Below are 24,810 nucleotides of genomic sequence, written 5' to 3'. Positions count from 1 at the left end.
CAGGGAACCCCCAGAATTTTTTTTTTAAGTAAAAAAAATGTCGCTTTAAAAAAAGTATATTCAAAGATTTGCACAAATTGATAGTGCGGCACTCTATGAGCTTGTAGATCTGCTATTTTTGAATAGCCAAAGAAATCTAAAAACAGATGCGTTCCGGGTCGTTAATGGATTAAGTCGTTGGTTTTGAAGAGGATTTCTTTTTTTTTTTGTCTTTTTTTAAATCCAGAGGAGGGGACATCATGCTTGTGTTGTATTTTTAGTTTTTTTTTCTTTTTTGGAAGTAAGGTACTAGTGTTTCGGCCAGACAGCCGGGCTACTAGGCTTGACTGGAGAACATTATGATATCATTGTGTCGATGTCATTGTCGTTATGATGTCACTATGGTCTTTTCTTCCTGCTGTTGTTGTTGTTGTATTATGTTATGTCCTCTTGGAGTCCCTCCCCCGGCTGTTACTCCACGCGTTGCGTAAAGTTCTCTGGGAAGAGTCCTTTCGCGGCGCTCGAGCCCAGCGTGGACCAGTCGCTTTCTTTCATCCCCGTGAGCCAGCCAGCATCCTGGGAACAAGAGCAAAAGGAAGCCAATGCGTCATCATTCAGTCAAAGAACAAAGGGGTTCCAGACAAATTCAGGGCTGGTCCCGCAGTGGTGGAAGAAGTACTCAGATATTTTACTTAAGTAAAAGTAGCAATACCACAATATAAACATACTCTGTTACAAGTAAACGGCCTGTGTTCAAAATGTTACTTGACTAAAACTACAAACGTATTGGCATCAAAATATACTTCAAGTCCCAAAAGTTAAAGTACTAAAATGTTTGAAAATAGCAGATCTACAAGCTCACAACGCGTCGCGATGCGACGCGTTGTGAGCTTGTAGGTCGGCTATTTTCAAATAGCCTATTTATACTTTCTATGCCAGATTCGAATCATTGGGCGATTCCTCTAAGTGCACTGAAATACTTAAGGCTGTAACACCTGCCCCCTCAGACAGAATTATCATCACTGAAGAGGATGTCAGGAAAGTGTTTCGGTGTACTAACACAAGGAAAGCTAATGGGCCGGACGAGTGCAGTGCTTTTCTCCTCAAAAACTTTGCATCCGAGTTGGCTCCTGTGTGGCAACCAATATTTCAAACCTCTGTAGACACACATATAATTCCTCTGTGTTGGAAAACCTCACACATAAAACCATTACCCAAAATCCAATGTCCAAAAGAACATAAGGATTATAGACCCATAGCTCTTACTTCAGTGACCATGAAATCACTGGAAAGAATACTGTTGCAACATCTTGTGAGTATAACTAAAGACAAATTTGACCCCTGTCAGTTTGCTTATAAGAAAGGTTGCGGTACAGAGGATGCGGTTGTCACACTGGTCCACTTCATTACAAAACACCTAGATAAGTCTAATAAGAATCATGCAAGGGTGCTGTTCTTAGACTTCTCTTCAGCCTTCAATACAATACAGTCTGATATTCTGGTGTCAAAGATGGTACAGTTGGATACTTAATTCACTGGTATGCTTCCTTCCTTACTAACAGAGTACAGAGGGTGAAAGTGAACAAAACCCTCTCCTCAGCATTAACCACTAATGTTGGTGCTCCCCAGGGTTGTGTAAGCTCAGCTGTATCGTTCACCCTTTATACTGACAGCTGTAGTACTGAGAAATGTCTGTCTGAATGTCGCACTGACAAGCCAGACCAATACATTCTAAAGTACTCTGATGATACAGTTTTGATTTCTCTTTTGGATAGTTCCAGTGATCCTGGACTGCACCAACACAGAGTAAATAAGGTGGTGGAATGGAGTGATAACAACGCTCTTATCATTAACACAAAAAAGACAGAAGAGATTGTTTTTGGTGCCCCACTAGAGATACACAGATCCCCTATTACTATTCATAGTGAACAGATCAACCAGGTATGTTCGTATACATACCTAGGAGTAGTAATAGACCACCTTTTGTCATGGAAAGACCAGATTGAATCAGTGGGTAAGAAGACAAAACAAAGAGTCTATTTCCTTCGCCGTCTGAGATCTTTTGGTGCTAGTAGACAGATTCTTCTTTTGTTTTTCACTTCTGTTATTATGAGTGTCCTGCAGTACTGTAGTACCACCTGGTATGGATGTCTGTCTGTAGCTTTAAAGTCACAACTGCTGCAACAAGTGAACATTTGTTCAAAGATTGTTGGACAACCACTTCAGAGGCTCTATACATCTACGTATGATAACAGTATGATAAGGTTGGCAAGGAATATCACTTCAAATACTAGCCATGCTTTGTATGGAGAATATAGGTTGCTGCCTTCAGGAAGGAGATACAGTGTTCCTACATACAATAAGGTCAAACTGAAGAGGTCCTTTGTCCATCAGACGACATTGAGGCTTAATCAGGAGTTATAAGCCAGGGGTAGGCTGAGTGGTGGACATTGCTCTTGTCTTTGCATGTCTTTATGTATGTATTTGTATTTTGTTGTTTTCTTGTGTCATGTCAAATGTGTGTACTGTTATATGTTGCATACATGGCTGTTTCTGGGTCGCAAGACAAATTTCAGTGCAAACTGACAATAAAGTATTATCGTTATCGATCGTTATCGTTATGTATAAAATAGGAATGAAGAGGTTAATGTATATGGAGTAAAAGTACAATAATTGCAGAGAGATGTAGAGGAGTAGAAGCAAAAGTATTGAAAATTGTAAATACTCCAGTAAAGTAAAAAATACCTCTAATTGAAATCCTTTTTTATTCACAGGGTGCAAGCTAACACGTTATTAGCCTGCACCCTGTGAATAAAAAAGGATTTAATCTTCCCAGTTTGCTCCGGTGCCTTCCGTCATCATTCAGTCCTTCTGCGCTGTCAGTGTTAATTTCGTTGACTAAAAACTTTGACGAAAAATGTTCGCTGACTGCCTTTCTTCAAGAGGTGGTGCCGTGGGTTTGCACTTTTTCTATTTTTCATGTGTCTATGAGGTTGATAGAACTTCATTAAGCCCCCTGGTGAGGTTTTTGTGGTGTTTTATGTCTTCTCTGACTATTTTGAGTTTCTACCTGGAGGCTGAAACCTTGAGGGTCAAACGTGCCAATAGAAAAACAGCCCTTTAGTGACATAGTAAAAACATACCCTCCCCCTCATTATCATAACACAACAGGTGTGGGCATGAGGAGGAGGAGGGACTAGGACAGATGGGTGGTGCTAAGGTGGTGGAGGAGGTGCTAAGGTGAGAACCAGGTATACTTAATGAACTGGAGGCGTGTCCACATCAAAACATAATTTTAACAATTTCTGTAGACTTTTTTGAAAAAAATCTTCCTCCTAGTATAACTATAATACCTGATGATTATGTTTTAGGGGGGGGGGGGGTCACTGAAAATCACGGCAACCCGTCTTTCACTGACGAAAACTAAACAAGAAACCAAGGGTGCGTTCGGAAATACAGCAACTGAGCGCACTGGCCAATACAAACTAATAGGCGAGTGCACTCCGGTGCGCAATTTTTGAACGCACCCTAAATAAAAACTAAGCTATATGATGACTGAAGCTATGACTAAATGTACTGGCAATTATGTCAACAAAAAAACTGGACTAAAATGCTAGGGAGGACAAGAGATCCAGTAGAACTAAAGACATTTTTTGTTAATTTTAATTTTATGCTTGATTGCGTGTGGGTGTCGCGCTACAAACATAGCCGATCTACAAGCTCACAACGTGACGCGTTGTGAGCTTGTAGATCAAGCTATTTTCGGCACAGCTAAGTATGAATCGGGCATGAGCGTGCGCTTTGGAGCGTTGTGGGCCAGAGTAGCGTGCTCACCTGATCCTCTAGCAGCAATGTAGGGATGACCAGAACCACATCGCCTGCCTTCAAGTCCAACTCATCAGAGTTAGCAGCTTCAAAGTCGTGCATCGTCTCCACCTAGAGGAGAATCATGGTACTAGAGTTAAAGGGATATTTCACTTTCAAAATAACTTTAGGTAATTTTATCGTCTACCCAGGCTTTTGTCAGAACCCCAGACAGTTTTTAAGTTGCTTGATTCAGTATTTGATATACATTTTATCAGACATGCCCCCTTCCTATACAAACCCAATATAACTTCAAACTCCATTTTTAACATGTTAGATTCATCAAAAACACCCGTCCTTGGTTCTGGTGACCCTGCCCTCCTAATACGTGAGGGGGCCGTGTTCTTTCGATAACTTTTTTCATTTATTTGAAAAAAAAAAAATTGGAAAATTAAAAAAATTAAATACAATAAAAAAATGTAATAAAATAAATGAAAAAGTAATGCTTACTTAAAGTGAAATATCCCTTTAAGTAAGCATAACATACAGTACAGATTATGATCATATCCATCCATCCATCCATCCATCCATGGGGTGAAACGGTGACCTCCTGATTACGTGACATCCCTTCCAAGAAACAGCCTCCCTAGGACAAGGCCGCAAACCCTTCAAAATAATCATATTTGAACTGGGGACCCCCCACCCTGACAAGCACTTGGAATTGTAGGCATTACATTTAGTTTGACTCGGTTCCACAGATAAACATTGTGAAAATAGCAGATCTACAAGCTCACAACGCCTCAAGCCTCACAATGTTTGCCTCTTTCTTGGTCATATTTGACAATTTGTCCACTTAGTATTAAAAAGGTCTTAAAAGTCCTTAAATTGTAATTTTAGAAATGTGCAGATACACTTGTACCGTATATGTTGGTGTTTACTGTTGAGTGAGAAAACAATGTTGCACATTAAGCCAAGATCTGGGGGGACCCCAAACTAGTTTGGGGACCCCCCTAGGGGTCCAGACCCCCAGTTTGGGAACCACCGCCCTAGGAAGGAACTAAAACATGGAGCGGAACACAAAGAGCTTAAACGGTTGACAGAACCTGGCTGTGTACCAACCAACGCGTACGTTCACAGCCAACTCTCTCCTCACCATGTAGGGAATAGGCTCTATGCACAGCAGCCATATTATCACTTCCTTCACAGGTGTTACCAATGATACTAATGAAGGCTCTGTTCCATTTAGTCTAGCACAGTGGTTTCCACGACCCCCATAACTCTGAGAGTGTACAAATGGAACCAAATGGACCCTTACGAACGTTGAAGGCCCCTGGTCTAAAGGCGTTACTCAAACTCAAACAAAAAGATCACACCCAGTGTGAAGTGAGTGGTGCCTTCGACGAGTTCATTTCATTGAGCTATTACTAGCCTAAGACTGCTTTAAAAGTACTTAAAGTGTGTGTGCGTGTGTGCGTGCGTGCGTGCGCGTGCACGCACATGAAGCCAGCCTGTGTGTGTGCATGTCTTTCAGTGGCGCATGTGTTGCACTCCTGTTTGTGTTTAATTAGTGTAACTGGTTGCATCTTTGTGTTGCAATCAGCTGCAGCTGTTGAGGCCGTGCTAAGGTCGTGCTCAGGTCATGTTCAAACATACAGACACACACACACACACACGGTCAAGTGTAGGAGTGGCTGGCACCACTCAAAAACACAAAGAGGTTAAAATACGGAGATAAGAGGTTTCTTCTCGACAGTGACGATCATAAAATCAGTGCATGAGCGACAGAGTGGAGCAGGTGACCTTGTACATGAAGCCTTCAGGCAGACCGGAGGCTCCCCCAGAGGAGCTGATGGCGGTGGTGATGATGGTGGGGGAGACGATGTCGTTGTCCCGGTCGTCGTCTCCTTCGTTGCTGGAGGCCGGCTCGATAACCACCGACGGAATGGACATCTGCTCCTATAGACGACGGCAACCAAACCACATGTCAACCCATTAACCCATTAAGACCGGGAACGCATCTGTCATTTTAGATTTTAACACAATTTAATCTTATACTTTGGGCTATTCAAAAATAGCACATCTACAAGCTCACAACGCGCATAGACCCCCATCTCAAAACATGTTGTTCCAGGGACCCCCCCAGAAGCAAAAATTTGAATTAAAAATGTTCGCTTTGAAAATATATATATATTCAAAGATTTGCAAAAATGTTCCCGATTTAAAAAAAATATCTACAAGCTCATAGTGCGGCACTCGGTGCCACACTATGAGCTTGTAAATCTGCTATTTTTTAATAGCCAAAATATTAAATAATGGTTTAAGTGGTTACACAGATGCGTTCCTGCTCTAAATGGGTTAAAACCAGGAACTCATCTGTGTCACTTTAGATTTATTTGGCTATCAAAAAATAGCAGATGTAGGCCTATGAGTTATGAACTTGTAGATCAGCTATTTTTGAAAAATCGTGAAATTTCAAATCTTTTAATATATATTTTTTAAAGCTAACATTTGTAAAATATTTTCTTCCAGGGACCTCCCCAGAAGCAAAGATTTGAGTTACATAAGTATTCGCTTTAAATATATATATATTCAAAGATTTGCACAACCTTTCACGATGTGGGGTTAACCCATTAAAACCGGGAACGCATCTGTGTCAGTTTAGATTTTAGCCATAAAAGTGAAAGAGGTAGGGAAGTGTGCGCTCTAAACTCAAGGCTTAAGGTCATTACACACCGGCGATTATGCTAATATACGCAAAATTCGGACTCGTTCCGAATAAATAAAAGACGCTTTTTCGCACGTATTATTCGCATGAAAAAATCGCCCCCGGTGTGTAAGGACCTTAAGGGCTGAAAACAGGTGCGGGAGGCCAGCATGAACGTCCATAGACAACAAAAAGGCTCGCACACACCGAAAGATGAAAACTGTGGCTATTAGATTTTAAAAATAGTCCTTTACTTACAAAAGTGCAAAAAGTGACATGGCAAAATAAAGTGACACAAAGAGTGAACGTTTTGGTCCTGGCATAAAAAATGTTTGAGAATCACTGATTTTAGAAGGCATTTGTAGAATTGGCCTCAAGTGTTAACACGCTCGTTTGACGTCAAGGGACAATACAAAGACAGCGGTTAAAAATAACATGGAACCACCTGACGGAAATAATTGTAAGGTGAGTGGAAATGGCTAAACAACATTTGGACATGGTGTAGCTTCAGTTGAAGCCAGCTCAACTTGTACTGTAGCTTTGCAGGTTGTGTAGCGGCTACAAACGCCGGGTGTCGCTGGCCTCCATTGAAAATGAATGGCAGCCTGAAACTAAATGTTTTACTGTACCTCTTTGCTGTTACATTTTTTTGACTAATAAAGTATTCAATCAATCAATCAATCAATCAATCACCCCATCCCTATAGGGTCAAAACATTAATTGATCATCAAATCACAAGAACATACATTCACGAAACTGCTGATCTACTCAGATCAGAATATAGACACTGATATTGTAGCTGTTTCAACATTGTAGTAATCTATGTGATCATGATTTAATTTAGTTCATGATAAATGGTGGAGTGTTTATGATTCATGAAAAAAATCTATTTACCAGAATCTCTTCTTTTGGAGACTGACTGTCGTCTGCCACAGTCTGAAACAGGCAAAGACGCGTCAGCAACACTAGCATGTTAACTGAATTTGTGTAGTCTGAAGCGGCCATAATGCTGTGTTAGTGGTTGGATGACAAGGCTATCATATTATGAATGTTAGTGGTTGGATGAGGCTTGTGGAGATAAGATAACATATGTTAGTGGTTGGATGATGTGATGCAATGGGATTTGACATTGTTTATTGACTAGAGTTCAATAAACACTTGTAAGTCGCTCTGGATAAGAGCGTATGCTAAATGTCTGATTGTAAAGGTAAGACTCACCCCAAAACACACTCGTCCTCTTTTTTTTTTCACGGACCACTCGCCCCCAGCGAATCTTGTATTATTGTATTTGTTTTACTGAGGTTAAGGTTAGGAATAAGGTTAGGTTTAGGCATAGTTTTACTGAGGTTATGGTTAGGAATAAGGTTAGGTTTAGGCATAGTTTTACTGAGGTTATGTTTAGGAATACCTGTTGGCGACCGTTCCGAGGTCACCGCATTAGACCCGGGGCGAGCGTGTTTTGGGGCGAGCGTTCTTGTATTCATTGCAAATGGACAATTGGAGTCATTTATTTACCGGTATTTCCTCAGCATTGCTGACTTGTCTCTCCACTGGAGCAGAAACTGTTTCCTACACATGATGAAAAAACACTCTGTTATGAGAACATCATCATCATCATCATCATCATCATCATCAAATATACATTTGAAACAGTGACTGTCTAATCCAGGGGTGGCAAACTGGTGTTTCGGGGGCCAATTCCGGCCCGCGACGTCGTCAAATCCGGCCCGCGAGGTGATTTGAAAAAACGGCATTTAATACTACCTCTAATGGAAAAAAAACGAGAGAGAAAAAAAAAAGGCAGAAAAAAAACGCCAGCACCCGCCAGTTCCTTACTGAGGCTGCCTGGGGGTTGAATACTGGACAAACTTGTTATGTGAGAACAATGGCCAAGCCGTGAAGCCACAGCCAAGGTCATTAACATACAGAGGACCATCACCATTCAACTCTACCTGAGAGAATGCATCACAAAGTAGAGAGAGGGCTGCATTCCACCCCGCACCCCAACCTCCCCCCACTTTGTAACCAGTGTTGCTGTACTAATCTTGAAAACTAGAATTCGCTTGTCAGAGGGTGTGACATTAGTAGGATAACCAGCGATAGTTAAGAGCTTGCGAACGCTTGACTGTGTGTGTGTGTGTGTGTGTGTGTGTGACAGTTTTAGTCCGTTTTTTGGTGCACAACACAGCCCTGTTTAAGTGAATTGCTTTCACCTGCGGTTGCTGTGCGGAGAGTGCGCAACAGGGCATATCTCCGCCAAGACAGGGTGACCAACAGGCTCATGAAATTCATATGCAGGCATAGTAGCCAATTAGAATGAAATCTGCAAAAACTGACTCATACTGATACAGAACCATACATTGGCTATATATTATCGTTGGAAATCTTGTATGTTCCTTTTTTATTATTATTTAAAACAATTTAAAATCGTGCAAATAGCCAAAATTACAACACCAAAGGCCAAGTGGCCTTGCCCCTAAAATGACGAAATTCCAGGCCTGAACTGCAGACATTATATTGCCTTTTGTTAGGCTATTCAATGTTAGTTTTAATTTCTTGAAATCATATTTATTTAATTTGCAACTGTATGGCATGCTAAGGTTTTGAGACATATTGTATTATTACTACACAATATTAAATAAATAATTCTAAAAATATTCTTTAAATAACTGATCTATGGATTATAGTTATGATAAGTGTTGCCATAATCATGTAGATCTACAACAGAGGCATAGCCATGACAGCAATGGTACAAAAATAATATTTAAGAAAATGTATATATATATATATTTAAAATAATTCGGTTTCGGCCTGGGGGGAGGCTGCCTGGAGGTCTGAATAGGCTACTGGACAAACCTTTGGGCCAATGTCTGAGTGCGTGAGAGCGCGCATGTGCGCCCGCAACTGGTTCCGGCCCCCATCAAGTCACCATTTGACCAATCCGGCCCTCACCCCAAAATGAGTTTGCCCCCCCTGGTCTAATCAGTGCCTAATGATGTTTAAATGTTTGACCTTAATGAAAACGTGATGTTTGAATGTTAGTGATTTATTAAAACATTATTATTTAAATATTATTCATTAATTAAAACATATTTAAATATTAGTCATTCATTAAAACATTATTTAAATATTAGTCATTCATTAAAACATATTTCAATATTAGTCATTCATTAAAACAAATTTAAATATTAGTCATTGATTAAAACACATTTCAATGTTAGTCATTCATTAAAACATTATGTAAATGTTAGTCATTCATTAAAACATATGTAAATGTTAGTCATTCATTAAAACATATTTCAATGTTAGTCATTCATTAAAGCACACTTACCCAGGGAGTATCTTCTCTTGGAGGTGTTGTGTCCAAAAGTCCAGCAGGGGGCATCTATACGCCGAGAGAAGCAGGGTCAGTTAACATGAGCACTTTGTGTGTATTGTCTGTCATGGACATTCATTCATGATGACATGTCATAATGCTTGTTAGAATGTGGAAGCAGGTGATTCTGTAGCCTTGTAGCGAGATGGTCTGGTTATACATTTAAACCCTTCATTTAACTCATTAAGACCTGAACAATATTTTTTCATGATTTTTCCAAAATTAGCAGATCTACAAGCTCGTAGATCTGCTATTTTGTATATCTGCTATTTTTGAATAGCCAAAGAAATCTAAAGTGACACAGATGCGTTCCAGGTCTTAATGTGTTAACACATTAAAACCGGTGTAATTTTCGATTTTAGCGTTGGCTATTCAAAAATAGTCGGATCTACAAGCTCGTAAATCTGAGCTTGTACATCTGCTATCATCTACTTGTCTTATGCTCATTTTACAATATGTTTATGTAAAGTATAAAAGCTAGTAAATGAGTAAAACATGTTTGCTCCATAATATACCTGGTTCTCTTCTTCTCCTTGTGTAGTCGCTGTCTCATCCACAGGAGAGCTGACAGTGGACTTTGAAAAGACAACATCCAGTTTACTTCTCACATCTTCAAGTAGTGATTAAAACCGTTATTACATGAAAATGCCTTATATTTACTTCCGAATCAAGCATGAATTAATTAATCTAATGGGATATAATGGCCTATGTTGTATAACTCACAAGATGTATCAAACATATTAGGATTCAAATAAGTGTTAAATAGATCTATATTCTGATAGTACTCATTGATATAGAGTGTTTGTTTGTTAAGTAAACAGGTTCAGTAACAGGAGTCTCCATGTCTCGACTGCTCTTTACTAAACCAAAACTGCATTTTCAGGTCGGGATACCTATTTCATCCAATCAGCAGAGAGAACTTGCACAAAATATAGATTAGATAAGTTAAATTGGAAGTGACGACACTGAGAAATGAGTAGATTGAATTGGAACTCGCTCATAAAAATGAAATTTCTGTTTATTAAAGAGGAGAGGCGGGGAGACCCCATGTTACTGAACAAACACTCTACAGCAATTACTATCACAATATAGAGCTTAAAAAGATCACTTACCCTACCTTTAATGGACTAACCAGAAGCTATTGTAAAATATATATATATATATACAGTGGTGGAAAAAGTACTCAAATTCTTTACTTAGATAAAAGTACCAATACTGCAATATAGAAATACTCTGTTAAAAGTAAAAGTCCAGAATTAAAAATGTACTTGAGTAAAAGTACATAGTTACTTTACACAACTGAACATATACTATTGAATGACTGGCACTGTGTTCAGCATTCCGCTTCCAAACACTCACTGCAGGTTTGTCCTCTGCCGTCTCTCCTGCAGGGGGCGCTCCGACCTCCTCTGGGAGCACAACAGACTCAGCTTCTGTCTGAGGGAACATTTCTGCTCCTTCAACAGCAGAGCTGGGCTCATTCTGTAAACGAACAACAAGAAGAATCACTTCAACTGGCCGACTGAAAGTGTCATATCAGATTGCGTCACCCACTAGGCTCTATTCACAGCAGCCATATTGTGAAGACATTCACAGGTGTTACCAATGATACTAATGAAGGCTCTGTTCCATTCTGGTCAAACAGAGTCAGGGTGCTGATATTGTGCATGTTGGCTCACTGGAAACTTGGCACTCTGTTACACCAGTGGGTCTACAGTTGGGGTCATGGGCTTCCAAATGGCCCCTTACAGGTGTGTAACTCTGAGAGTGTACAATAGGAACCAAATGGACCCGTAAGGGTCCATTTGGTTCCATTTGTACACTCAAGAGTTATGGGGGTTGTGGAAACCACTGTGCTTAACTAACAGCTGCCTTCATTAGTATAATTGGTAACACCTGGGAAGGAAGTGATAATATGGCTGCTGTGCATAGAGCCTATCACCCAATGTCATAAAATAAAGTATGTATTATACTATTTCCATTCAGTCAAGTGACACCACCAGTGCTTGCAATGAACATAATAGGCTCTATGCAAAGCAGCCATATTGGAAAGAAATTGGGCCTCTTCCTTACTTCCTTCACGTGTCTTACTAATATTAATGAAGGCTATGTTCCATTTAGTGTAGCACAGTGGTTCTCAAGCTTTTTTAATTTCAAGGACCCCCATAACTCTGAGAGTGTACAAATGGAACCAAAGGGACCCTGTAATGGACCATTGAGGGTCCCTGCACCACACTGTGAGACCCACTGGTGCAGCAGAGTGTTCCCAGTGAGCCAACATGCACAATATCAGCACCCTGACTCTGTTTGACCAGAATGGAACAGAACCATCATTAGTATCATTGGTAACACCAGCGACGGAAGTAAGGTTTATTTCTAATATGGCTGCTGTAATGCTAGAGCCTATTGTAATTAGCATTGTTTTGAAGTATTCATCAACCTGTCATTAAGCTGTTCAACTCTCATCTGAATACGTTATTAGCTGGTTGATTATGAGACTATATTCCAACCAATCACATACGTATATCAATCTAATAATAATAATAATAATACTAATAATAATGATGATGATGATAATAATAATAATAATAATAATAATAATAATAATAATAATAATAATAATAATAATGATAATAATAATAAGGGTAATGATAATAATAATATCTAATATTTCAAAACAAGTGACAGTCATAAATACATAAAAAACAACGCAGCCAATGATACAACAATCAATCAACAATCAACAATTAAAGGAAGGAGAGAAAAAAAAAACACAATTTGAAAGACCATACCGGCATACCATGAGCATGTAAATACGGTAAAACTGTCAACTTACTATCTTATCAAAATCAGCAAAAAATGATGAAGCAGCTGCATCCTGTTTAAAAAAATACAAAGAAATAAATTACATTATATCAACATACCGTGTGTGTGTGTGTGTGTGTGTGTGTGTGTGTGTGTGTGTGTGTGTGTGTGTGTGTGTGTGTGTGTGTGCGTGCGTGCGTGCGTGCGTGCGTGCGTGCGTGCGTGCGTGCGTGCGTGCGTGCGTGCGTGTGTGTGTGATTAGCAGAGTTCAAGCACTCCCCCCTTCTTTCTTTCTGTATCAGAGCATTGCATTTTTCTCACTTTGAACATGGGGTTTTGTTTTTTTGCGACCATAATAAAAACATTTCTTTGCTTGTTCAGTAACTTCAAGGCAAAGACTGAATAATGTTTGGCTCAATATGCCAAGCTTAGGCATTTTTTGTCTGTTTTATGTAAACTACTTTGTAACTTAATCATAGGGTTAGTGTTAAACATACTCACAACAAAATGTGTGAGAAAAGTTCAGCTGAAAATGCACTTACCTGTGAAAATCCATTGAAGGCATTGGTCACCTATTTGAACAGAGACACAAATTAGTATTTCATATGTCAGAAGGTCAATATAAAATGTAATGCACAATGGGCGTTGCTTTTTCTTTTCATAAAACTGGACAACAAAAAAAAAAGGCAGCAAGTATCAGGAGAGACAGGAGGAGAGGACTGGGGTTCTGCTGAGAAGAACGATCCTGGGGGTTTATTTGTATACTGCTCTTGGTTCTACAGGCAGGTACAAAAAGGATCCTGGGGTTTATTTCTACCCATGTGGGTTTCTTTTTTCTTTTCTTTTTTTAACTGTCCTTCATTCTACAGGCAGGTACAAAGGGGAGTAGGGGTTCTGCTTGTTTCTAGTCTACTCCACTAGGTAGAGAGGAAGCAAGGTACCTCTTCCGCTTGGTACAACTTCCCATATCTTCGGTTCGCGGCCTCGTCTTCGGACATGTCTGAACTTTCAGGGAAAGAGGGGAAACCTGCCTGTGTTGTGTCTGCGGCGGAGAAGCCACCGCTGTCAGTGACTTCCTGCCAGGAGCCCGTCTGTGACGGCGGATCGGGGAAGCTGCCGGTGAAAGGGTCTTCTCCCGCTGCTTGAGCAAACGGATCTGTGGTGAAGTCGTCCACCGCGGCGGCCTCTCCCTGGCTCTCTGCGAAGGGATCATGTTCAAAACAGCCGCCGACCTGATCGGCGGGTACGACCGACTCCTGAGGTTCGAGTGACTCTCCCGCGCCTGTCCCTTGGTTTTCTGCGAAGGGATCGCTTTCAAAGCCGACTCCCCCCTGGGTTTCGGCGAAAGGGTCGCTTTGAAACGCGCCTCCGTCCTCTCCAAAAGGATCAGACGCGAAGGGATCGGAGGTGAAATCAGCTGTGCTCTGTTGTGGGGTTTCTTGCTGAGAACTTTCCGGAGTGAAGTCATCGCTTCCAAACCTCGAATCAGCACCGCGTGTCTCACCTTGGACGGCGTCACTGTTCACTGTAACAAAGTCCTCAGAAGCCAGCTCGTCGTCTGCGCTCATCCAGCCTGCGCCCCCTTCCTCGGCGGTCTCGTAATCATACTCGGACCCGGAGCCGTCCGGAGACCTGGACGAACCCCACCACTGGTCCCCCCCGTCCTCCGTGGAATCCTCAATCTCTTCGCCGTGCTCATTGGTGAACATCAGTCCCGGGGTGGACTTCCTACGCCCCTCGTCTCCCCCCGAATCGTCCCGCTGCATCCAGTCTCTCCTCGCCCCCCCTGCCTCTGTCTCGTCGTTTGACCCCGAGCCCGCTGCGGAACAATCAGTGCTGCTGTTAAATTGGACGTTCGGTTCCCGGGAGCTAACCTCGTCTCCTCCGGTCGGAGCCTCGCCGTCCTGTGGCTGTGCGGGTGTCTCCGCCGCCACAGCCACCGTGGTCGCCTCGCCGGCCCAGCCGCCCGCCGCCGCAGTCGCCTCGCCAGCCCAGCCACCGCCACCCCCGCCCGCCGCCGGCCAGCCCTGAGCCGCGGCGTCCTCCTGTCCCTGTCCCGCCGCCGCCGCCGTCTCTGCGGCGGCAGTCGCGTTGCCGTTAGCCGCCACCGCGGCGGCGCCGAAGTCGGCCGACCAGTCTGCCACAAAGCCGGTGTCTGCAAAGCCGGTGTCTGCGAAGCCGGTGTCTGCGGCCTGCTCAGGAAACGGAGGGTTAAAGTTCACAGCTGCAGCAGATCCCGCACAGTCCGGCTGCAGGGCCGGTGCATGCAAGCAAGATGAAGAATACACAGTTATTGTGAACCGTTATACACTGTTATACACTGTTATACACTTTTATACATAGGGTTGGGATCCGGAAAAGGAGGAACCGGAGGAACTGGTTCCATCACATTTGGAACCGGTTTGTCACACTGTCAGAGGAGGTACAGTATGTGTGGACTTCAACGTCTGCTGTACAATTATAATACCGGAGGTTCTCAAACTTTTGAATTTCAAAGAGCAGGGTCCACCATAATTCTGAGAGCGTACAAATGGAACCAAATGGACCTGTAAGGGTCCATTTGTTTCCATTTGTACACTCTCAGAGTTACATGTCTGTAAGGGTCCATTTGGAACTCCCGATAAGAATCGTCAAAGGGAACCGTTAAGAGGGAATTGTTAAAGGTTTCATGACATGCTGTTTTACAAAACATTCGGAGAGGAGGGGGTGTTAATGGACTGTGACATCAAAGTCCACGGGCCAATCACAGCACTTTTCTGAGCCTAATTATTCAGAAAACCTCAGACCACAGAAAATCCACTGAATGTTCAAAGTTCTGTTTTTTTGCGCGTAATTAAGGTCAGAAAACACAACAAATATATAAATTTAAATTTGATGTCATGAAACCTTTAAGGAACCGGAACCGTTCAAATCCTAAAGGATGCCAACCCTAGTTATACACTATTATTATACACACTATTATACACAATTATTATACACAATTATACACAATAGCAGTGCATGCACGTGCACGTAAGATGTAGACGAACTAAGTGTTTATTGTGAGGGAAAGACAGGAGTGAAGCTAGCATAAATATGAATCAATCGCATTAGTAGATTCATATACATGTGTATCAATATATTAACGCGCGTTGTGAGCTTGTAGATTGGCTATTTTCACTACTTCTGTGTGACAAAGTATAGGGCATTGATTTACGAAAAAACTGAAATATGGAGATACGAGGATATATGCTTATACTGTAATGTATAGAATCATAATGCTGCCTTCTAATGTATAGAAACATTATTGTAATAAGCCCTATGTACAGCAGCCATATTGTAAGACATTCACAGGTGTTATCAATGATACTAATGAAGGCTCTGTTCTATTCTGGTCAGACGGAGTCAGGGTGCTGATATTGTGCATGTTGCCTCACTGGAAACACTCCCAAATGGCCCTTTAAGGGTGTGTAACTCTGAGAGTGTACAAATGGAACCAAATGGACCCGTAAGGGTCAAGCCCAAGGGTTATGGGGGGTCGTGGAAATCTGAAATTCAAAAATCTGAGAACTACTGTGCTACACTAAATGGAACAGAGCCTTCATTAGTATCACTGGTAACACCTGTGAAGGAAATGATAATATGGCTGCTGTGCATAGAGCTTATGTATAGGAACATGGCTATAATGTATAGTACAATATGATTAGCAAAGCAGTGGTGTGTTGTGAAGGTTACTTACAGGCTGCGCTGGTTGAGTGTTTCCCTAAAGGAAGAAACAAGGTTGTGAGATGTTGTTATGGAATACATTACTAGAAGAGTGGGCTAAAATGTGATATTTTGTCCAAAATGTATACAAATAAAATATTTGAATAATGGTCGTTAAGTAATGTTACGTTCATATGGTGCTCTCAGGTGGGCATGGGCGTTCCACAGTACTACTTGTATTGAAAGGCCTTAATTCACGGCGTCATGTTTTTATTCGGATGTTTTATCAGATTTTACAGTGACCGTTTTATGTAAAACACTTTGTAACGTTGTTTTGATAAGTGCTTCTAAATAAAGTGTATTATTATTATTATTATTATTATTATTATTATTATTATTAGTAGTAGTAGTAGTAGTAGTAGTAGTAGTAGTAGTAGTAGTAGTAGTAGTAGTATTGTGGTATTATTGTTGCTCATTCACATTAAGAATGTTAAAACAATATAATTAAAATGATGACTCACCGACCACATGTCCCACGGTAAGGCTGTCTGTTGGAGCAAAGCAAATAAATAAAAACTAATTATTGAAAATAATGTGTCAAGCTTCGGGCACACAAATAAACTGGGTATTTTGTTCCATTTAATTAATGTAAAAAACATTGTTATTTATTTTTAGCAGTTCATCAAGTATGACATTTTCTCAAACCATAGTCACATGACATATCTATGAATGCATAGCTCTTTATTTGATATTGCATAGGTGGTATGGGTGGGGGTGTTGTAGTATGGGTGGAGGTGGTGTAGTATGGGTGGAGGTGGTGTAGTATGGGTGGAGGTGGTGTAGTATGGGTGGAGGGTTACCTGTGGTAAGGGTGAAACGCTGTCATCTGGTTGGAAAGCATCAAAGTCCAGGTCAAGGAGAGATTCTCCAGGTCTTTCGTTGGGCTGCAGGGAAAACACATTATGAGATTCAATCGTGATAATAATAATGCTCAAGATGTGATTCTGATTGTGATTAAATCAAGATAATACTCTAGATCATCATAAGTCATATGAGTGAAAAACTAAAAGAAGCAGAAGGAAAGGGTCATTGTAAGTCTGTGAGTGCTTCTATAAAGATGAGAATTTCAGTTCATAAGGGCAGATAATAGGCTCTATGCACAGCAGCCATATTGGGAATGAATTGGGCCCCTTCCTTACTTCCTTCACAGGTGTTACCAATAATACTAATTAAGGCTCTGTTCCATTTAGTGTGGCACAGTGGTCGTCTTATTTTCAAGGACCCCCATAACTCTGAGAGTGTACAAATGGAACCAAATGGACCCTCACGGGTCCATTTGGTTCCATTTGTACACTCTCAGAGTTACACACCCACCACAAGGGGTGGGTGTAAATATATATTTTTTATTATATAAAATTATATATATATATTTGTCAAATGTTCATTTTGTCAAACATTTGAAAAATGTCTTCTAAATCCTATCAGTTTTATTTTGAAAAAAACGTATGTCGCTATATATCAGTGGTTCTCAAACTTTTTCATGTCAAGGGTCCCCAAAATTATATGTATTTGGCCGCGGACCCCCATCTGAAAATATGTTGTTCCAGGGATCCCCCTCCCCAAAGATTTGAGTTAAAATTGTTTGCTTTAAAAACATATATATATTCAAAGATTTACACACATTTTCATGATTTAAAAAAAAAATAGCAGATCTACAAGCGCTATGAGCTTGTATATCTGCTATTTTTTGAATAGCCAAATAAATCTTAAAATGACACAGTGTGTGTTCCCAGATTGAATGGGGTTTAATCAGACCTGTGGTTGTGAAGAAACAGGTGGAGCCGCCAGGAATTCTCCTCCAAACAGATCGATGATCTGCTCCTGAGCCACTTCCTTAGTGGGGGTCGCCATGGGGGGCGGACGGACCGGGGGTCCCTTTTTCGGCTGCAACACAAACGCAACAAGATTTGATAAGAGTTTAAGAAACATATTTAAGAAATATATATATATATATACACATACACATAGGCGATGTTTGCCTCTGCCAGCAGGGGGGGGGGGCAATGGAAATATATGAACATGTATGTTTTTATATATCGTTGCTGTCGGGCAGAAACCAGCTAACTTCATTTTGATGCTTTTGCATTTTTAGCGGCGCTAGCCGCTCTGTACCTTTAGATCCTGCTCTATACCTGACTTTGTCCGTGTTCACCGTCAACGCTCTGATTGGTCAGACCCAATTGGTCAGACCCGTCAACGCTCTGATTGGTCAGACCCGTCAACGCTCTGATTGGTCAGACCCGTCAACGTTCTGATTGGTCAGACCCGTCAACGCTCTGATTGGTCAGACCCGTCAACGCTCTGATTGGTCAGACCCGTCAACAAAGTGATTGGTCAAAGCTTCACGTGACACATGGCTATGAACACATTATAAACACATATCGATGACAAAATGTATCAAAGGCGCCGCTACCTTCACACAGGGTGTGATTTTCTCCATAAATCAGGGCCATTGAACACCCTTTACGTCTGTGTGTTGGTAAAAAAAATATTGAACCAATGAAAAGCATTAAAAAGCGCTTCTGACAAAACCAGCTAACTCCATTAGATCCTCAAACTTTCTGGTTTTGCTGACTCCAGGCTCCACCCCATTTTGACCTCCAACCTCATTGTGAGCTTGGAGGTCCATTCAGCTGTTCTTATCAATGATGAACAAAACCTCGTAATTCCACTTTTTTTCATTTCCTGAAAAATGAACATTTTGGAGTTAGGTGGTTTCTGCCGGACAGCAGATATATGCAACATACAGTACAGTATATGTCTATCATATATGTGACATATTCGAAATTAGCTGCCTGCATATGTCTCTACATATATGTGCATAATATATCCATATATGTGGATATATATAAGCTATATATGATAGATATATTTCCTATATATCCACATATATTATGCACATATGAACCTGAATATACTTGCCATATATTAGCATAAAAATATATATAATAAAAAACAAAAACTTAATAAAATAAATTTGCTGGCCGCCAGGGGGGCAATTGCCCACTGCTAATAGACAACACAAGTACTATCACTTACAACACTAGCAATCTGGGAACCCATCGCCAAATAAAAAGGAAAAACAGCGCCCTCTGCTGTTTTTTACTCTTTCATTTGGCTCTGGGGGGGCAATACGGTGGACCCGTGCGCAAGGAAACCGGGGCTTTTGGTCTGCCTTCAGCGCTCCACTTCCGGTGGTGCGACTATGTTTTCATTCCCACTAACAATATTTCTCCACGGAACACTAACACCAATTCTCCCAAAGAACGTTTTGGTTATAAGCCCACTTGTTTCTATGATGAAAGAGCAAGTTAAAATGTTACTAACTTTCCGTGGTCTTGTCGACTTCGAGGACGCTATTGTTAAATGAGTTTAGGCTTGTTTCTAGTGGGGAAGGAACGGCACACGCGCAAATCCCGCCCACTACATTTGATTGGGTAAAGCGCGGCCTGCTTCCTGATCTGATAGCACGCCCACTTGAAACCAATGCGCACGGGTTGTCAACACGGCTACCGACAGATTCAAACGCAGAGCAGAATCTGTTCTTGAGAGATTACAACACTAGTGATTACAACTCTAGTGATTTTTACTTACCAGCACAATAGAACAAATGAGCAGGAAGGGAAAGAATAATACACCCAATCAACAACATGAGAAAAACAGTTTTTTTTTCCCAGTAAGGAATATTGTTATTACTTATCTAGGCCTATCTATATTCTATTATCTATAACGGGGGTCTACATGGGGTCAGGGACCCCTAGGAGGTCCTCAGAGTTACAACAGGGGGTCCGCCAAATCTCTGTGTGATATGATTTTCTCTTTTTACATTAACCACTTGAACCCTAGCATCCCTTTTCTGAGGAAACTTTAGGCAAAAATAGCAGATCTACAAGCTCGTACTTGTAGATCTGCTATTTTTGGCAACGAGGTATAGAGGGTAGAGGGAAAAAAGAGCAGACCAAGTAAAAAGTTTAATAATAAACATAATTGTATACAATGTAGAGGGGGTCCCTGCTTCATCTCTCAGCTAGGGGGGTCCTTAGCCTGAAAAACGTATCTATAACATGAAAGGCAGAGGGAAGGAGAAAGAATACCTGATTTGGAGACTTGGGTCTGGGTGGACCAGGTGGGTGGACCAGGTGGGTGGACCAGGTGAGACATATTTACCTGAGACGGGGACTTGGTTCTGGGTGGACCAGATGGGTGGGCTAGGTGACACATATATCCAGGGGTGCACATAACCTTTTAGGTCTAGTACTCAGAAGAGCACCTGGAGATGTGACTTGGTGCGCACCAAATAAATGCCCCCCCCTCCCCCGTTTTGTCAAGGGGGGGGGGGGGGGGGGGGGGGGGGGGGTTCAGCACGGTGCCCACCAGACAGTTTTGTCAACGGGGGTGGGAAAGAAGGACCGATTTTCGCCGTTCTTTTTCCTCACGCCCTGTGCTGCGCTGCTTTTGTCCGCCAGATTGGGACGTTCACGGCATATTTTGCACCATTACGGTGCGTTCATCATCGGTGCCTCTAACAGCCGCTGCCGGCTGCGTGCACGCAGCGAGGCAATGCGAGGCGATGCGAGGCAACACCATAGGGCAACACTCACACAATCACGTGCAGCATGCGTCCCCTCCCCCTGCGCCCAATGGCGGTACATGGGGCCGACGCGTGCTTTAGCGTGATTGTGTGAGTGTGGCTTCAGGACGTACATTTCTAGCCTTGATCTCCAGGCTTTTATTTTTTAGTTTTGCTAAAAAATAAAAGCTTGGAAATTCCTGTCCCAGCTGTTGGTACGCAAAAGCGCCTCGCGTCGTCTGATGTGCCGTGCATTATTTATTTTGGGTGCGCATGCGCACCTGCGCACCAGTTATGTGCACCCCTGCATATATACCTGAGAGGGGGACTTGGGTCTGGGTGGGCCAGGGGAGACATATTTACCTGAGAGGGGGACTTGGGTCTGGGTGGGCCAGGAGAGACAGGGCGCAGCATGTGATTGAAACCAGCATCTGGACTTTCTGGTGAGCTGTCGTCATCCGGAGGCGACGGGGTTCTGGCCAGACGGAGAGGACCTGAGTCACTGTGGAACCACACAAATTAAAAAAAATAAATGAAAAGTTATCGAAAAAACACGTATTAGGAGGGCAATATGAGTAACCAGAGCCAAGGACGGGTGTTTTCGATAAATCTAACATGGTTAAAATGGAGTTTGAAGTTACCATGGGTTCGTATAGGAAAGGGGCGTGTCTGAATACTGAATCAAGCAACTTACAAACTTAATCAACATAACATAAAAATAACACAATAATAAATACGTTCATGTCTGCATTCTGATGCTGGAACATAATTTCATGTTTATTTCAAATTATTTTCTACTGCATCTCCACAAAATCATTCTTAGCTTTAAACATAATTAAGCTCTTGGTACCTTCTTTATTAGATGGATCCATAATTAACACATTGGCTGCCATTGACGCAGATATGCGTTCTTTTGCGCAAAAGCCCGCACCCTGCCATTGACGCAGATCTGCGTTCTTTCAAAAAAAAAAAAAAATCAAAAAAAAAAAACCCAAAGACCAATGAGATATGATTTACCGAAGATTTAGACTCCCATCCACTTCCTTGTACCTTAAAATTTAAAAATTCTGTATCTCGGCTCCTAAGTGCTTTTTTTTTCTCATTGAAAAAGTCTGGCAGCCTACTGTAGGAAAAAATTAAAAAAGCTGGCAGCCAATGTGTTAACTTTATCATTCATTCATTTGTATGTTTTGGGGCGCTATTTTTATATGTTTGTGATCTACACATATCTGAAACGATCTGAACGTGTACATCGCAGACAGACAGAGTTAGGTGCTGACCTGGGTGCTCCTTGGATGGTGAACATCTTGTCTGAATGCTGCTCTCCAAGGTGGGTCATAACTTCATACAGCTGTTTACAGAGCTGGAAACACAAGCGTACACTGTTTAGATGTAGAAACTCTTTGTTTAAATAGCAGATCTACAAGCTCAAAGCTCTATGAGCTTGTACATTTTTGAAGAATCGTGATTATTATTTTTTTTTCCAAATATTTGAATACATATATTTTTTAAAGCGAACATTTGTAACTCAAATCTTTGCTTCTGAACAAACAAACAAAAATATTTTCAGATGGGGGTCCGCGGCTAAATACCATTTTGGGGGGTGCTTGACATGAAAAGGTTTGAGCGCCACTGAAATTATAGCAACTTCAGTGACCCCCCTGACCTGTAACCTCTTAACCCTGACCCTAACCAATAACCTTTGACCCCATGTGCACTCACCACAGAGATCTCTCGGTGGAACTTGGCCTCCAGGCTGGTGACGCTCTTGAAGGTGTCCACGTAGAAACCCACGCGACTGCGGACACACAAGACACGTTACTGTAGCAACAGGCATCTTCATTAACATTTTTCATAATAGGCTCTATTCACAGCAGCCATATTATGAAGACATTCACAGGTGTTACCAATGATACTAACGAAGGCTCTGTTCCATTCATGGGCAAACAGAGTCAGATTGTATCTCCAGTGCTGATATTGTGCATGTTGGCTCACTGGAAACACTCTGCTACATCAGTGGGTCTACAGTTGGGGTCCAGGGACCCTCATGGGCTTCCAAATGGCCCCTTACGGGTGTGTAACTCTGAGAGTGTACAAATGGAACCGAATGGACCCGTAAGGGTCCATTTGGTTCCATTTGTACACTCTCAGAGTTATGGGGGTCGTGGAAACCACTGTGCTACACTAAATGGAACAGAGCCTTCATTAGTGTCATTGGTAACACCTGTGAAGGAAGTGATAATATGGCTGCAGTGCATAGAGCCTATTATGTGCAGGCGTGCAGACAACTACAATGGCAGCGGATATTCGATTTTAGATTCGACAATGAGGTTATTTGATTGGAGCTTAGATAATGGCACATTTTTACTTGTTGGTCTTTTGAGTTGTCGATGTTGAGGTTTTTATTGCAATCAGCAGAGTAATTCAGTGTTTTCAATGCTTTCAATGTTTTAACCTGTGATCATGCTGAAAGCTGAAACCTGTCAGGCAGAAACCTTGTATCTCCACATGTCAACTTTTCCGCGGCCAAATATATATCAATTTGGGGGTCCTTGACGTGAAGAAGTTTGAGAACCACTGGTGTATGGTATATAACTCACCGGGCCAATATAGTGGGTAGTTCATCTAAGTATTAGTCTATAGTATAGTGTATGTATAGTGTATTGAATATATATAACTCACCTGTCCCATAGAGTGGGTAATTCATCTTGTAGACCAACATTTAACTCATCAAACACCTTCTGAGCTTTTTTCAACTCTTCCTCTGCCTGTAAAAGAAACAACAGCTGATAATGGCTACTGCTATACAATCCTATTATATACAATACTCTGCTTTATTACACGGCTTGGTTGAATGCTCGATTCTGATTGGTCAGTCATCGGTCATTATTTCTGGATAATGACCGATGAGCTCTATAACGGACCGCTGTGTAATCAGAGACTCAGAACACCTGCTCATGTCAACCTGTGCTGCTTGGTTATATGCTTTATCCAACATGACAGCCATGTAAACCAGTGGTTCTCAACCTGGGGGTCGCGACCCCCAGGGGGGTCGCCAAATAATTTGGGGGGGTCGCCAGATTTTTTTGGTGAATTTGAATTTTTTTTTTTTTTTTTTAACAAAATATTTTTTTATGTTATCATTAATTCATGTTTTATCAGTTAATTTACTCAATTTACCCACTTTTTGCAAAAATGTTTTGATAATAAACAATTATCAAATAACCTATTATAATTAAATAACCTTCGCGTGTGCGAACGGGACCGCGCGCGTGCACGCGGGGGGTCGCGGGAAATAATATCATTATTTTGGGGGTCGCGGCCTGAAAAGGTTGAGAACCCCTGATGTAAACAAACAAACAATGTCATTTACAACTAAACGTTGCTCTCAAGAATGTTTTTGAAAACATTTGAAGTGAGAAATAGACGATGCAATAACCGAGAAGTCATTCTATTTGATCCACTGCGCTTCCTTGTTTATCGTGGCACAACAACGGGGGAATACCAAAACGCTCGCCCCAAAACACAGTCGCCCCGGGGCAAATCCGGCGGTATTACAGGCAAATCGGCAGTAAATAGAATGGGGGGCGAGTGTGTTTTGGGGCGAGTTTTTTTCCATTTCGTCATTTGTTTTTGCGAGGCGAACTTGTCCGCCCAGCCCAATACTTATGGAATACTTTCATTGCCGTAAGCAAGGAAATACTTCGTTTTGTTGTTACTTTTGGGTAAATGTATTTATGTATTTATTAAGTAGCCGTGTAATAAGCGGGATAATGCATGGGGAGGTAGTCATTATTGAAATTTAAAGCCCGACAGGGCGATTAACCA

The 24,810-nt window shown here is 41.7% G+C and overlaps 1 protein-coding gene across 1 annotated transcript in view; it reads right to left on the bottom strand.

The window, feature by feature from the left end:
* Positions 1-295: 295 nt before the first annotated feature.
* Positions 296-24,810, bottom strand: part of amph (amphiphysin) — a 49,964-nt gene continuing 25,449 nt past the window's right edge. Inside the window, exons 8-26 of the mRNA XM_084057573.1 lie at positions 23,665-23,750; positions 22,705-22,780; positions 22,263-22,345; positions 21,346-21,484; positions 18,168-18,296; positions 17,213-17,296; positions 16,874-16,900; positions 16,387-16,410; positions 14,543-14,860; positions 13,211-13,240; positions 12,700-12,741; positions 11,223-11,345; positions 10,379-10,438; positions 9,819-9,872; positions 8,003-8,056; positions 7,382-7,423; positions 5,584-5,739; positions 3,814-3,915; positions 296-555 (exon numbers count right to left, since the gene is read on the bottom strand). Of these exons, the coding sequence (XP_083913699.1) occupies positions 451-555; positions 3,814-3,915; positions 5,584-5,739; positions 7,382-7,423; positions 8,003-8,056; positions 9,819-9,872; positions 10,379-10,438; positions 11,223-11,345; positions 12,700-12,741; positions 13,211-13,240; positions 14,543-14,860; positions 16,387-16,410; positions 16,874-16,900; positions 17,213-17,296; positions 18,168-18,296; positions 21,346-21,484; positions 22,263-22,345; positions 22,705-22,780; positions 23,665-23,750 (1,734 nt within the window). The 3' untranslated portion in view covers positions 296-450. The remainder of the gene's footprint in view (positions 556-3,813; positions 3,916-5,583; positions 5,740-7,381; positions 7,424-8,002; positions 8,057-9,818; positions 9,873-10,378; positions 10,439-11,222; positions 11,346-12,699; positions 12,742-13,210; positions 13,241-14,542; positions 14,861-16,386; positions 16,411-16,873; positions 16,901-17,212; positions 17,297-18,167; positions 18,297-21,345; positions 21,485-22,262; positions 22,346-22,704; positions 22,781-23,664; positions 23,751-24,810) is intronic.

This window comes from Gymnoscopelus microlampas (genome assembly GCF_963454915.1).
Source record: "Gymnoscopelus microlampas genome assembly, chromosome: 5".
NCBI lineage: Eukaryota > Metazoa > Chordata > Actinopteri > Myctophiformes > Myctophidae > Gymnoscopelus > Gymnoscopelus microlampas.
The sequence above is the reverse complement of the archived record's forward strand: the minus strand, read 5'-3'. Positions and strand labels throughout refer to the sequence as shown.